General features: G+C 40.7%; 1 protein-coding gene across 6 annotated transcripts in view; it reads right to left on the reverse strand.

Annotated features, from left to right (window-relative positions):
* Positions 1–15094, reverse strand: part of LOC121630323 (calmodulin-regulated spectrin-associated protein 1-B-like) — a 30007-nt gene extending 14913 nt beyond the window's left edge. For all 6 annotated transcript variants that reach the window (XM_041970565.1, XM_041970562.1, XM_041970563.1 and 3 more), the window contains exons 1-2: positions 14754–15094; positions 14067–14245 (exon numbers count right to left, since the gene is read on the reverse strand). In XM_041970565.1, the coding sequence (XP_041826499.1) occupies positions 14067–14244 (178 nt within the window). In that variant the 5' untranslated portion in view covers position 14245; positions 14754–15094. The remainder of the gene's footprint in view (positions 1–14066; positions 14246–14753) is intronic.
* Between the last annotated feature and the right edge of the window lie 1462 nt (positions 15095–16556).

Here is a 16556-nt window from a genome sequence, read left to right on the forward strand (position 1 = left end):
TGTCTCCCCATGTTACATAACAGAGGAGCTCCTAGTGTGCAGACAATAAATGTATTAGACTGTCTTAGATTAAAGCAGCATGACACTGAGACAAAGTCAGTGGTAGAGCAGCATGTTTGGTAGGCATGCTGAGGCGCTAACAAGACTTAGTGGTTATACTTAAGCTCATGGTGTTGTCTGGTGTTTTCCTCCTCATGGACACAGACGTGGGAGAGCTATTTTTATATGCCTTGGACATGTTAATCCAGAGTTAAGGCCTATAGCCCTTTCAAATTTAACCTTCCAGCACATTCTGTAGCCTTAGGCAAGAGATCACAGGGAAAAACGAGGTACCAGAAAACATCTGACAAAACTTACAACTGGTTGTGTTTTTTTGTAATACAACAGAATTAATAGACTATTTTACACCCTGGTTCTTATTTTTGTGCTTATGTAAATCACACCAGTCAAGGCTGATTAGATATTACTATCCATCCATCCACTGTCTTGCTGCTTTTCTGGGGTCGTATCACAGGGGCAGCTGCCTAAGCAGGGAACCCCAGACTTCCCTCTCCCCACCCACATTTGCCAGCTCATCTCGGGGAGATCCCGAGGCACTCCCAGGCCAGCTGAGAAATGTAGTCCCTCCAGCGTATCAGGTCTTTCCTGGGGTATCCTCCCGGTGGGACGTGCCTGGAGTACCCCACCAAGGAAGCGCTCAGGGGGCAGCCTGACGTGATGCCTGAGCCACCTCATCTTATTTCTTACAGTCAGTCAGATGAAAGGATCAATTCATTCATTGAATGATGAATCAGATTATCAAGAGGAGCCTTACCCATAGGCCTCCCCTTGGCAGAGCAAATTTGTTCAGCACGATACAGCAACCAGATTATCATTTTGCTTGCTATGATGCTGGACAGGACAAGTAAAAAAAAAAAAAAAAAAAAAAAAAGATGAAAGGATCAATAGCACTCATGTTTGTTCAACTATGAAACAGGAGTAGGGATGTGGTAAATTTAACTTGACATCAAGACTAAAATGAGTTGCTTTCTCTGTTGTCCTGAGTTTAAAAATAACTGTCTACTTTTTTACTGTATTTTTTACTATGTAATGCAGTTTTTTTCCTTACTATTAACTGTATATGTGCTCTATATTGTGTTTAAGCTACAGTCAGTTACAAGCGTATTTTCTTCTGTGATTAATGCTGCTGTATATTGTCCCTGTTAAATATACTAATTGTCAACAAGCACCTCTCAAGTTAATCAATTAACAAAGTATATATATATTTTTACTTATTATCAATAAATAGTGGCTAGATGCCAGTACTAGTGGTAAACTTCTCTTCTATGATCTCCTTCATCAGCACCAAGAAAAACGTTGAGCAATAAGCAGAGTGGCTTTGATATTTTACATTTTCTTTTAAACAAACAAAACAGAATAGATATGCAAGTGTTATTTTACCTTTGTAGAAGAAGGCTGATAGTTTGCTTCCGTTTCCAGTCCTAATGCAGAGCTAAGGTAATTGCTGAGGTAATTTATAATTTATAAAAATCTCAGCAGAAAGTAAATAAGTGTATATCTGCAAAACTGCAAAATAGTCCTTTGTCATTAGTGCCAATCTCTTAGGTGGCCTAACATAGATCACACCAGATTGTGATGAACTGCTTTCAACATCACCATCAATCTGTAGTTGCTCATACACAGTAATAATGCAATGGAAGGTCTTAATGGTAATTTTGTTTGTGTATCTATCGAGTCACAAATATCCAAATTTTAGCAATGAAATGAAGTATATCATATTTTGTATTAATGCTCATTATAATGTCAAAACCAGATAAATAAGGTGAACAACAAGACTGCAGTATTCTTCCATCAATATCTAGTTGCTCTGAAGCCATTAAAGCACAAATAAACCAAAGCATTAATATTATTTTGCTTCATATTAGAGGAAGTGAAAATACACCACACAGCAGTCTTGGATAAAAACTACAACACACCGTGAAGACCTCAGCTGTGCCTTTCAAAGCACACTGCATGCTTAGCACTTGGTCTACATACAGTTTCCTCTTCACTCTCGGCTGATATAGCTCAGCCACATGCACAAGAGAATCCAGATCGTGTGAGAAAACGCTCTTTTACACCACGTCAAGTCTGATTTCATCTGCCTTGTTTTTCTCCAACCCTTTCACTATTCTTTACCTAAACGTCTCCTCAGCCTCAGCTGTCCCACAATGCCCTTTCGTCCTTTCTGGTTGCTGTGGAGATGGGAAATGCTGGCATGGCTGAAGGTGGGGGCAGGGATGCTGTCCCATCTTCTGCTTACTGGATCAGTTAATGGTCCCTGACACCAGGAGGTGTTTGTCTGAGTGTGTATGGTAAGAAGAACTGAAAGGCGAGGCAGGTGCTGTTCTCTAATCCTAGGTGAAAACAATCCTTAGAAATGTATTATCCACCTATTCCAAGCATTTAGACCCACCCTGGTGAGAATATGAGTGGAATTAACAAGAGATATGTGTATGTAAAGTCTCTGTTCCTATTCTTTCTGACACTAGGTCAAACCAACCAGCAGAGATCTTGCTGGCAGTCGAGGCAGGGTTGTCAGACACTGGGCTGTCAGACTCTGCAATGGAAAGAAACAACTCTCCCATCAAATAAGACAGCTTGGTGGAAGAGTTTCCCTGAGACTGAGACAACACAGCCTCTATACTGAATCGACCACAGACACACCTAAGAGTCCCACCCTGCAGGAAATAATGGAAAGGCTGGAGCAAATCAATCAGGTTTTTAGGTTTAATGCAACTTAAGCTTTAAATGTATCGCTGTAGAAAACACACTTTTCACATAATATGGAATGATACAAATTATGAGCACACACAATTTTATTTTATTTAACCTTTATTTAACCAGGTAAAAAAATGTTTGAGAACTAGTTCTCATTTACAAACATGACCTGGCAGTGTTCAGACAACAGTGTTCATACATGTTAGATTTAAAAGCATTAGCGCATTAATTATGTGATGTAATTATTGTACATTCAGAGCCAACATCTAGAGATAATATGATAATATGCTGCTGTTTTGGATCAATCATTTACATAAAGTGTTTGCATCTTACAGCAATTTGTTTAATTAGTAAATATGAACATTTTACATATATTTATCAATGTCTATGTAGCGTGAAAGTAAACTGGTCAGGATTAAATTGTCAATTATATGACAAGATTTATTTTCAAATGTAAAATATTCAGCTTTTGAATGAATGAAATTACAGGGATTCATATGTTTCTGTTATTGTTTCAGTATGATTTCTATAACATAAACTTAGCACAAAATGTAAAGAAATTTGTGTCTAGTTGATTATTTTTTATATTTTAATAATGCCAGTTGGTGTTGTATTATACATTGTTGGAAAGCCTGATGAGTCAATTTTCCAACGAGGTATGAAAGAATGTGAAGGATCATGCACCTGTAGAAAGAACAACACAGTTAAATGTGTACTAAAATCCCCTGCAATATTCTCCTGTTGGTATTCACTGTTTGAGATGCAAGTGCTACCAGCTGTGCCAGTCCCAGGTATATGACTGGCGTATCAGACGTGTCAGAATGATATTCTGAAGCTAGTTGTGATCCCATATCTCCAGAATCTGTGACCAAATTATATCCTCCAGGAGGACCATGCTGGAAAGAGCCAGCATCATCACAGAGTACCTCCAGAATTTGATAGTGGACAAAATTAAAAACAAGAGTAAATATCGACAGAAGAATATTGCAGGGGATTTCAGCACATTTTTGGGGGCACTACCAACACATTTATCTGTGTTGCTCATTCCACAGAAGTACGATCCTTATCGATTATTCATAGTTGTAAAGATAATTAATCAGACTTTCCAACAATGTATAATACAACACCATCCGGTATTATTAGAGCAGAGAAATAATCATCCAGACAAAAACATTCTTTTTTTGTGCTAAGTTTACAAATTTCAGTACTTACTTTTTAAATATCCACCTTTGTACACACGTGGACAAAATTGTTAGTACCCTTCGGTTAATGAAAGAAAAACTCAAAATAGTCACAGAAATAACTTGAATCTGACAAAAGCAGTAATAAAAAAAAAATTCTATGAAATTTAACCAATGAAAGTCAGACATTGCTTTTCAGCCATGCTTCAAGAGAATTATTTAAAAAAATAAACTCATGAAACAGGCCTGGACAAAAATGATGGTACCCCTACAAAAGACTGAAAATAATGTGACCAAAGGGACATGTTAATCCAAGGTGTGTCCACTAATTAGCATCACAGGTGTCTACAACCTTGTAATCAGTCAGTGGGCCTATATATAAGCTACAGGTAGTCACTGTGCTGTTTGGTGACATGGTGTGTACCGCACTCAAGAGGAAGCAAAGGAAAGAGTTGTCTCAGGAGATCAGAAAGAAAGTTATAGATAAGCATGTTAAAGGTAAAGGCTATAAGACCATCTCCAAGCAGCTTGATGTACCTGAGACTACAGTTGCACATATTATTCAGAAATTTAAAATCCATGGGACTGTAGCCAAGCTCCCTGGACGTGGCCACAGGAAGAAAATTGATGACAAATCAAAGAGACGGATAATACGAACGGTAACAAAAGAGCCCAGAAAAACTTCTAAAGAGATTAAAGGTGAACTTCAAGCTCAAGGAACATCAGTGTCAGATCGCACCATCCGTCGTTGTTTGAGCCAAAGTAGACTTAATAAGTAACGACCAAGGAGGACACCATTGTTGAAAACAAACCATAAAAAAGCCTGATTGGAATTGGAATTTGCCAAACTACATGTTGACAAGCCACAAAGCTTCTGGGAGAATGTCCGATGGACAGATGAGACAAAAATGAAACTTTTTGCCAAGGCACATCAGCTCCATGTTTACCGACTGAATAAGTGAAGCATATCCAGAAAAGAACACCGTCCCTACTGTGAAACATGGAGGAGGCTCTGTTATGTTCTGGGGCTGCTTTGTTGTATTTGGCACAGGGTGTCTTGAATCTGTGCAGGTACAATGAAATCTCAAGACTATCGAGGGATTCTAGAGGGAAATGTGCTGGCCAGTGTCAGAAAGCTTGGTCTCAGTCGCAGGTCAAGGGTTTTGCAACAGGACAATGGCCCAAAACACAGCTAAAATCACCCAAGAATGGCTAAGAGGAAAACATTGGACTATTCTAAAGTGGCCTTCTATGAGCCGTGACCTAAATCCTATTGCCTCAAAAGGTTGTGCAACAAAATATTAAGTTAAGGGTACCATCATTTTTGTCCAGGCCTGTTTCATTAGTTTATTTTTTTAAATAATTCTATTGAAGCATGGTGGATAAGCAATCTCTACTTTCATTGGTTAAATTTCATAGAATTTTTATTTATTATTACTTTTGTCAAATTCAAGTTATTTCTGTGACCATTTTCATTTTTTCTTTTAGTAACCAAAGAGTACTAACAATTTTGTCCACGAGTGTATAAATTATAACCTATTAAGATTACATCCTCTATGTATGCAGTAAATAAAGAATTTGTGCATTTATTTATTAACTGACAGGCTACAGGCTGAAAAAGTAAATATGTGAAACCCCGGAGACATTTAATGCTGAAATGACTTCAAATGACAAATCTGTTATACTCACCATTTATTTTTATATCAATAAATAAATAAATGCTTTCTCCAGTTTTCAGTGCAAAATTTATCAATGGTTTTGTTTCTCCAGAGCCATTAATAAAGATGTCATGAGTCTAAACAAACAGGCTGTGTTGAACATGAAGCAAGCCCTCAGGTCCAATCCCATTAAACACTTAAACATGTGACTGGTTGTGCTGGCTTTTACACCAGCACACAGACCTCTCAGCCCTGCTGTGTTTGTGAGTTGCTGTCGAATGGCAGCCCAACACGCTGACCAATTAACCAGGGGGGCGTGAATGTATTTTGCAAGCGCAGTAACATTAGGTATGATTAAGTACAGTAATAAAGTTACCAGGCTTGACTAGGATGCACCAATTCTGATTAACAAGGTTGTTGTAAACACAAAGTGTATCAACTATGATAAATTTAATCTTCAAAAAAAAAGGGTAAATAAGTTCTGGTTTGTGTGCAAACGGGCACATTTTGTGACAGCAGACCATCATTTTAAGAAGTTATGCTTTTGCCATCTCCCTACAAAAAACATGATTCTGACATGTTTTTTGGAGAGTAGTGTACACATTTCTCCTGAGAGTCAGTATAAGATATACAGTATAACGTTATGAATGTCAGTAGGTCTGTCATAATTGTGAAATTCTTTTTTTCTATTATATTTTGAGGCTACAAATAATTTATTAATTCACAAACTTTAACAAAGAACAACAAACATTTATAGGTTGTTTTTATAGGTTGCATTTGTTTTCAATAAAAATTGCAAACAACAAATGCATCACATCCACAGCAGTCAAGAGAGCAAGATGACGTCTTTAAAAGAGCATAAACTTGTTCAGTCAGTCAGCTGTATCAAATGGTTTAAAACAATTTGGAAATAAGACGTTTCTGTTAGTTTCGCCCAGCTGTTTTAATACGAAAAAGAATATAGCAAGGAGCACAATTATCTTTAGTAATCACAATTATTTGAGAAAACTGTGTTTAGGAACACAGCTTGCTGTGTCATCCACACATCCAGGTTAAAGCTCCTTAAAGCAAAGAAGAAGCCATATGTGAACCCAGATCTATCACCAACTGGAACTGTCGCATCATGAAACACAAAATCTGACAAAGAAAACAATCTCCACCCAGGAAGGTCCAGTAACTGGCTCTCTCTTTTCCCAGATGTTTGCAGATTGTTGTTAACCCAGTGGTACCATGTCCAGTGGGCAGGACATGACAAATGAATATGTAATTTACTCAGTATTCCTTCCAAGTACTTCTACATGTTATACGCCATTGGAAAACTAAGACTCTTAAGATTTGTATGATCTGTACCGTTCCAGGCTACAATCAGAAACGTTGATTCAGTAAACACTTATTTTAAACCAGTCACAAATGCAGTTTTATATTTGAAGCCATACAGTACTCCAGTAGCAGATGATACTGCAACAAAAACAGTCCCGTTACATCAGCAATGATCCCGTAAAAGTAGTCCAGTAAAATAGTTGGTCCACAACAAGTCTTGTATCAATTAAAACCTGTTTTATCCAAAAATTGCAGGATTTTAAGGGGTTAAAAGAGGAGGGGAGCTGAACTGTGGTAAACATGGCCCATGATGAACTTATGTGTTTTATGAAATTGTAAAATGTGTCATTCTCAATATTTTTAAGCTGTAGTGTGAGTAAAATACTGGTTCATGAAATTAGCTAAACATTGCATTCTGTTGTGGTTGGGTATCACGTGCTTTCAGAACCTTTTGAAGTTATGGTAATTTCAAGGTGTCAGTAAAAACACATGTTCTATCTTTGTTGTTGTGCACTTAGAGCTTGAAATCAGTTTGTTGTTTAAATACTTCTCAGTGTCCCCGCCACACCAAAGTAAGAAGGACTGGATCAGATTAAAGAAGGCAGGAAACTTGGCACGGTGCTAGTGATGATTTGGTGTTTATTATGGGCAGCTGATCTCTGTCCTAGAACAACACAGTGTTGAGTAACAACAGTGCTGAGAGTAATTAATTCAGCCTGCAAAGCAAAGACCAAAATACTAAATACACTGATGCTAAAGTATAAAGTTCTCCAGCTGATCTTGTGATTTTTGTCATGCTACTGTGGTATGACACTGTTTTGTTTTTGTATTTTTTTCAAATTTGGAACGTTTTTACTTCACTTTAAGAACAAAAGCTATGTTTTAATGTATTTAGAAGAGGATAGAACAGGGTTTTTCACCCATCTCAACATCATTTCACTGAGTCATCCAGTCCAACAGCACCACATGGAGGGGAACACTTCCGTCACTCATAAAACGGATATGATACCGGTGAGTCTTCCATTACTAAAATGCTACCTCAGTCTCTCCTTCCAAATACTTCATTGTCACGCTCATAACAATGATAGTAACTCACAGGGCTGTATTACCAGCACATCTGACCTAGTGCTCACACTCCTTAGAGAGCAGCCAGTGAGTGACACAAAAACCTATATTTGAGGACCTACTTGTGATGTAGCACAATTACTTCAAATTTTTTAAACAGACCTCAGAGCTGACAAGGCAACTGGCTGTGTTAAAGACTGATTACAAGATGTCAGCCTAAGTTTTCTACTCAGAAGCATAAAGTTCTGGGGAACATCAGGTGTGGTTTTGTAATATTTTCCTCAGAAAGGCACAGAAAAAATATACTCATACAAATATTTTTTGTGGCACAAATTATTACAAACAGGGCAATGACAGATTTCTAATTTGGTCTGTAAATTATTCAGTCCATTAATAGGTCTGTAAACCCTTTAATATGAGCTCTTTCGTGTTAAAATTGGAGATTGATTAAGTCATGTTTGTCATTTTGGACCAAGTTGCACTATTTTTACTACTAATCCATCTAACTAAGCCATACCCTCTCCATCCTTTTGGAATAAAAGAGGACTGGAGTCGAAATCAGCTGACACTGGCACACTTTAAGGTGACTTAAGTAATCAACTTTTTACTTTTATCAGAGAGAGGCAAATAAACACCTCCACAGAGCAAAAAAACATATACTGTAGTTAATTAGTATGACTTATTTCTAGATTACTAAAGTTAGTCACCTGCTAACTAAACTGATCTTCTGGCAAGATGCAAAGTGAGGTGGGTGGCTTATTTAAACAGCTAGTAGTAAAATGGTAGTTATCTCACTTGTCTGCCATACAGCTGCAACTAAGTAATGCATCATCACTTACTTTGATAAAAAGATTCAGATTCACAAGATTCTTGTAACAAAAATATTTCCTGTCGACCAAAATAAAAATAGCCCTTTTTAAATAGCTCTTATTTCTGATTCCTTTTACCAATTCACAATGACAGTAAATGTGCACAATTCAGTTTTAATTGATTTAATCACTATTACATGTTATAACAGCCTGTTTCCACTGTAAATGATCTACAAACTGTTACAGCCCACACATTAATAATCTTTGCTAATTATCTGAACTAAAAACAAATTGATTTATTAGGAATAACCAATGATACATATGTCACATCATACTTGCCAGGCTTGGTAAGAGTAATAGAAATAACTATTGGTGAAAAAATCTGATACTTGAGTCTGAAATAAACAAATAATCTCTATATGTGACTGTTGTTTTTGCTTTTTGTGTCAGAAGATTAAACTGTCCTAACTGTCTGATTAAAATTAGACGGTTTACATAGCTCATCTACTAATACAATATAGAATATGTGGTGTACTTAAATAACGAGGCGATGCACACGTTTAACCACCTTTATATAGTATTGGACTGGGAGCTCTTTTACCATGTTCCCACGAGGGCAAAACACTTCCTGGGTTGTCCAAAGACATGCGCAGGAGGTTCAACAACAAGTACGGCAAGTCTCTAAGGTCAAACCACACAAATCTGTCATAGTATTAATACACCACATTACCTCCCCCCTTAGAATAAAGTAACTTCAACACAGTGCCGTAACTGTACTTGCCCAATGCAAAACATCAACTAAAAGTAGCACATTCTTTACACAACATTTCTCTCTAAGTGTATCATTCCCTGGTTAGCTGTTCACTACTGCATATTAATTCTTACATAACTCAAACAAATAACTAACCCTCGTTAATAACTAAACATTTTCCAGCATCTCAGTTATTCTCTGTAGCGTGCTGGTGGCCTAGTCGCACGCCCTGAACGCCTCAAAGTCACTGTCTCTGGATCAGGCGGCTCAGGCTGCCTCGACTCAAAAACTTGTGGCACAGGTGGTGCAGGCTCCGGTTCACCTAAGCCGTGCTCCTGTTCAGCTGACTGTGCTGCATCTTCAGGATCTAGATCTAAAACGTCGTTATGGTAGCGCGGTCTCAGCTGGTCTCCGTGACGCCTGTACACCTGGTCAGTTCTCTCTCCTTGAACTCTGTACGACACCGGCCCAGTCTGTTGTGTCACCACTCCTGGAATCCACTTGGGGTTTTCCCCTGCAGTGTTGCGCAGATATACAGGATCATCCACATCAAACTGTCTCTCAGTAGCTCGGCCGTCGTGTTCGTCCTTCTGCTGGTATTGTCTCCTCCTAACCCTCTCTGTGATGCTCGGTTTCAGGAAGTCCAACCGCGTGCGTACATGCCTCTTAAGGTGTAAGTCCGCAGGTGACTCTCCGGTTGCACTGTTGGGAGTTGTGCGATACCGCAGTAGGAAGTGTGGGACTTTGTCTTCCACACTCAAATCCTCCCCAGCAAGCTTCTTCATGCCTGCTTTGAATGTAGCGACGTATCTTTCAGCTAGGCCATTTGTAGCTGGATGCCTTGGTGCACCAGTTGTGTGAAGAATGCCGTTTCTTTTAATAAACTGCTGAAACTCATCTGATGTGAAAGTTGTGCCGTTGTCAGTGACGATTTGCTCTGGTATTCCGTATGATGCAAAAAGTCTCTTAAGCCTCGAAATGGTTAAGGAAGAGGTTATTTGTGACATCTTGAAAACCTCCAACCACTTTGAATATGCGTCAACCACTATCATGAACTGATGACCCATGAATGGGCCTGCAAAGTCAACATGAAGCCTCTTCCATGCCCCTCCCGGAAATTCCCAGGGGTGCAGAGGGACTTGCCGCGGCATGCGTTGTTCCAGCTGGCATGTCTCACACTGCTTGCAGACCTTTTCAACATCGAAGTCTACATGTGGCCACCAGACATATTGTCTTGCAACTGTTTTCATTTTTACAATGCCAGGGTGTCCGCTGTGGATCTCTTTTAACACTGCATTCCTCAGTTTTGTAGGGACTACTACTCTTGTTCCCCATAGCACACAGCCCTGCTCAACGGACAGTTCCTCTCTCTTTTTGAAATACACTCTCAGCTCTTCGGGTATTTCCTTTGGCCATCCTTCCATGATGTATCTGTGCAGCCTTGAGAGTTCCATGTCTTTACGAGTTGCTCTGGAAATCTGTTTTGCATTCAGTGGTGCCCCGTCGAGGTGTTCACAGATCAGTGCATTTAGGCAAGCTGTCATTGTGCCTGTTCCTGCGTCTGTGGTTTCAGGCAGTGGGACACGAGACAGGCCATCAGCATTGCCGTGCTCCTCTGACTGTCGGTAGGTTATGCAGTAGTCATAAGCAGACAGTGTGATGGCCCATCTCTGAATGCGCGCTGCTGCCATTGTAGGGAGCCCTTTACGTTCTCCAAATAGCGTGAGCAGGGGCTTGTGGTCAGTGACCAAGTTGAATTTACGCCCCCACAGGTATTGATGGAACTTCTTTACTCCATACACCAGGCTTAACGCCTCCTTCTCTATCTGTGAGTAGTTCTTCTCCGCTGGTGAGAGCGTTCGCGAAGCATAAGCTATTGGATGCTCATATCCATCAGGTGTTGTGTGCTGAATAACAGCTCCAATCCCGTATGCTGAAGCGTCACATGCAAGAGAAAGTGGCAGGCGTGGATCATAGTGAATTAACACCTTGTCACTTGTTAACAGCTCTTTGCACTTATCAAAAGCGCTCTGCTCCACTTTACTCCATCTCCATTTTGTTTGGCCCTTTAGAAGTCTGTAGAGTGGGGCTAACACGGTGCTTTGTTGTGGCACAAAGCGTCCATAGTAGTTCACTAGCCCTAGAAAAGCCCTTAGCTCTTTGACGTTAATGGGGGCTGGAGCATCATGTATGGCTCTGACCTTGTCCTTGGAGGGGTAGACTCCTCTGCCATCCAACACGTGACCTAGGTATTCGATCTGTGTCTTACCGAAGTCACACTTTGACTTTTTCACTCTCAGGCCATTTTCTTGAAGCCGCCGCAGAACTCTCTCCAGGTTCATCAGATGCTCAGCTTCGTCCTTGCCCATCACGAGCAGGTCATCCAGGTAGACCACGACATTGAGATCCTTCATCAAGTTCTCCATGATCCTCTGGAAAATACTGACAGCCGAGTTAATACCAAAACAAAGCCGATTGTACACAAACAGCCCTTTGTGTGTGTTCACAGTTGTGTATTTTTTTGACTCTTCGTCCAGGAGGACCTGTTGGTATGCGGCTGCTAGGTCTATTTTTGAGAATATCTTCCCACCACATAACGCCGCCAGCACCTCTTCAATGCGTGGTAGTGGGTACGTTTCTGTATTTGTAGCCTGGTTCACTGTTACCTTGTAGTCACCACATAGGCGGAGTCCACCATCCCGCTTGGACACGGGGACTACTGGAGCAGCCCACTCGCTGTGCTTCACTGAGCTTATGACGCCATCTTTTTCCAGGCGCTCCAGTTCTTCTTCTACCTTTTTCTTCATTGCAAAAGGCAGGACACGGGCTTTGTGGAACTTTGGCACTGCATCAGGCTTTACAGAAATGGTTGCTTTAATGTCCTTTAATGTCCCCAATTCATTTCTGAAGACATCATCATATTTAGCAAGTACATCTTGAATTGACTTGGGCCGCGCTGTCTGATGTGTTGCCTTTTCTGTGACTTTTTTGATCATTTTCCAGTTCAGCCTGATCTGGTTTAACCACTCTCGCCCACACAGTGAAGGCCCTTCTCCAGCAACCACGAGTAATGGTAGGTCAGCAGTCTGATTTTCATATGTCACTTTAGCCATGAACTGGCCTTTCACCGGAATAGTTTCTCCTGAGTAGCCCTTTAGAGTTACGCTGCTGCCCTCTAGTGGTACATGCGAGAATGACTGTTCATACACGCTTCCTGAGATTATGCTGACTCCTGCTCCTGTATCTATTTCCATCTGGACTTTCGTCCCATTTACATCAAACATGGCCTTGTATGGCTGATGGCCCGTGCCGCTAGCAGTAAAGACCGAATACATGAGAACTTCGTCTTCTATGCCGTCAGCCTTTACGTAGCCCGTTAGCTTCCCTTCTTTACTTTTACCGGTTTTCTCCTTTTTATTATGTTTCTCTCGCACCGGTCCCCCAGCCCTGCAGGCTTTCTGAACATGTCCGATTTTGCCACATTTATGGCATTTAACAGACTTATAGTAACAGTCATTGGCGCTATGATTCTTGCCTTTACATCTGTAGCATCCCTCTTGTTTTGAGAGCGGGCGTCGTATCTGCTTCTCCGTCATTTTGTGAACTGATGCGGCGCCGTCCTCGCCCTTCCTCAGCTGTTGCGCATCTCGGTGGGCTGTCTCCATGTTGACTGCAAGCTCCACAGCCCTTGCGAAAGTTAGCCTATCCTCCGAGAGCAATTTCCGCTGGCAAGCCTCCGAACCGACTCCACTGACAAATCCGTCACGTAGAGCCTCATCCAACCTGTCGCCGAAATCACATTTTGTGGCAAGTTGGCGCAGCTCGGCGGCATATTCAGTAACCGTCTGGTTGCTCTTCTGCACACATTTACGGTACCTGAAACGCTCGGCTATGACCAGCGGCTTTGGCTCATAGTAATCCTTCAGAATGGTCACAATTTCGTCAAAAGTCTTCTCTTTAGGTTTATCAGGCTGGACCAGGTTACGTAGAAGACTATATGTCGCCGCACCGACTGAGCTCAACAAAACGGGAACCTTCTTCTCATCTGCTATATCATGAGCTTCAAACAGCAACTCCATGCGCTCAACATAAGCAGACCACGTTTCCTGCTCCGGCTTGAACTCGTCCGGTCTTTGGGAAAAATGCGCCATCTTCACGAGCAAAGCTTGCTTGTTCTTTGCCAACTAAAAACCGATTTCCTCGTCGCCAATTATGTGGTGTACTTAAATAACGAGGCGATGCACACGTTTAACCACCTTTATATAGTATTGGACTGGGAGCTCTTTTACCATGTTCCCACGAGGGCAAAACACTTCCTGGGTTGTCCAAAGACATGCGCAGGAGGTTCAACAACAAGTACGGCAAGTCTCTAAGGTCAAACCACACAAATCTGTCATAGTATTAATACACCACAGAATATAACATACAGTGTGAGGCTGCTTACATCCTATAAGGGTAAATATAATTACCTTGTAAAAGCATAGTCTCGGTGGTGCAAGGAAAACTCAAGAGAAAGCCTTACCTATACCATAGGCTTTGGCAAACAACCAGCGGAGATTTGCGTCTATTTTGGCCCTTGCAGAGTCGTAGAGCTCCAGCGGCACAACCTGAGCCTCCATGCCTCCTCCTCCTCCCCCATCATCTTCATCTGCTGCTGCTGCTCCCCTCCAGGTGCTGTCCCTACCAGCACTCACATCCATCCTGCACAGAGAGACACAAATATATTACTGCTAGTGGAAGCAAACAGCATTACATCATCGATATTAGGAACAAAACAACCAGGGCCTGGCTCATCTGCTTTGGTGATGTATTAAATCACACACATGGGCACATTTGGTCTACCCTGCTACAGCTTCATGTGTCCCTGGTGCCAGTCATGATTCACACGCCACGTCCATGTATGCACTTTTAAATCCCACCCTGACACTATTTACTTGCATGGTTTTCAGCTGATTATGTGTTGAGCAGTGTTAAACATAAACAACACTATAGTTTTCTAACTAAACCTCCGTAACTAAAAAAAAATATTTGCAATATACTGTCAGCTGCGGTTTGTCATTTTATAGCAAGTGCAGGCTTGACAGAAGGAACAATGATGGACCTAACATTAACGTAGCACCGTAAGTTCATCGTAATGACGGCAGGTCAGCTAGCTAAACTGAGCACACACACCTCGAAATGTAAGACAGCAAATATAACAAAAACTCACCTCTAAGAGCACATTTGGGTCCTGTCGGCAGCTACAGCTTGGAGTATTTTGTTAAAACGCCAACATGCTGGCTTGGCTTCAGCTAACGGAGGAATAACGGAGACTCCTCCCTGTCCAGCTACACAAATCTCTGGCCTGTCAGGATAACGCGGTGGCTGGCGGCTGATGCTCGTTAATCCAATAATAAAAAACCTGATTGGCAACCATCCGGAATTCTGTTTTCGTGGAAATTATTAAAGGCCGAATGCGACTGTATCATAATAAAGCTGTCAACGCTTCTGACATGAGGTGTAGGGGATCGGTGTGTCTGCAGCGCTGTTGTAGGAGCCTGTCTCTATGGGGACGGCGGGTGTTATCTTTAGTCATCTAGACTGCAATACACCTGTCAACCTGCTGGGGGCGCTGGTGGTCCGTACAGTGACATCACAGGATGATTCATTCCTTGTTAGACCTTAGAAACAAGCATGCAAGTGCCGATAACATGAGTAGGCACATTTAGGTAATCAGTTTAGATAGATTTTTGTCCTTGTGAAGCCTTGCAGAAAAAGAATGGATCTCTGTGTAAAATTTAAATAAAAGGAAAGACATGATTTGCAAATGAAGTTTGGACCTTCAGATTGTATTCATAAAGCTTTTTAACATATGAAACCTTTGTAAGGGCTTGGGTAATTGACCTAAAAGTTGTTTCTTAAAAAGATGTGGGCTGTTATTTTTTTATATTAATTTACATTTCCATCTGATAAGCAGGTAAAGGTTTTAGAGGTGACATACAGTTTGGAAGTTTTTTTTTAAACCCACAGTCTGCAGCAATTAGTGCAAGTGAAACAGAGCCATCCTTAAGCTACAAAGAAGACCCTTTCTATCTTTTCAAATATTTAAAGAATACCTTTAAGAGGTTGTCATATGATTATTCAAATCTTATATAATAAGATGCTCGACAACTGCAAATGTAGAGGGTTTTTGAGGCTGCAACATAAAATCGAGACTTGAGCTTTGGTGAAAAAATCTGAGCAAAGCAATATAACAAAGAGCACAGTGTGCAGCAGCGAAAGTGGTGATTTCTCTGCTAGGCACACCAGGCTTGCTTTTTTTACACCTTCATAAGTGCAAGACAATGAAACCCATGCACAAGTCTGTAGAAAAAGGTCATGGCTGATTGTAGCTGATCAGATTGTTGATAGTGATGGTCGAAGACATAGATGGTTGAGGTGGAGCCAGTTTTTGGAAGATCATATTCAACTTTTTTGTTTTTAAACAGAAGGCAGTGAGATAAGATCCCAAACTAGGACGAAGACTTCTACGGTACCAAATCTGCATAAAACAAAATTTAATAGGGTGTCTGTTGTCTGAGACAAATGTTTGTCATTGAGAGTAAATAACCACTATGGGGCGATATTGTTCTGTTAACAGATAATTCACACAGCATGTTAATAATGGGTAATATCTTATGTGCTAAAGAAGAAAGTGAATGTTTTCATTTCAACTGGTCCTGCAGGAACTTTTTACTAAATCAACTGAACAAACCACATATTTGACAGATATATGCCCCAATGACAACAAAGCGAGGAAAAACTGAAGCCCTTTGAATCTTCTCTGGTGTTTTCTAAGCTGTTTGTTTTTTCTTGGTGAAAATTGCATAAACCTACAAACAACTTCAGCTTGTCTTAAAAAGGTACAAGGTGAATCCGAGGCAATGATTTGAGATGATGAATGTTTTGAGTTACATCTAACATTATAGCCTTTCCTTGATAAAAGTGGACTCTGATTGCACATTTCTAAATTTACATCTGCAGGTGCCACACA

Source organism: Melanotaenia boesemani, chromosome 19, assembly GCF_017639745.1.
Source record: "Melanotaenia boesemani isolate fMelBoe1 chromosome 19, fMelBoe1.pri, whole genome shotgun sequence".
Taxonomy (NCBI): Eukaryota; Metazoa; Chordata; class Actinopteri; order Atheriniformes; family Melanotaeniidae; genus Melanotaenia; species Melanotaenia boesemani.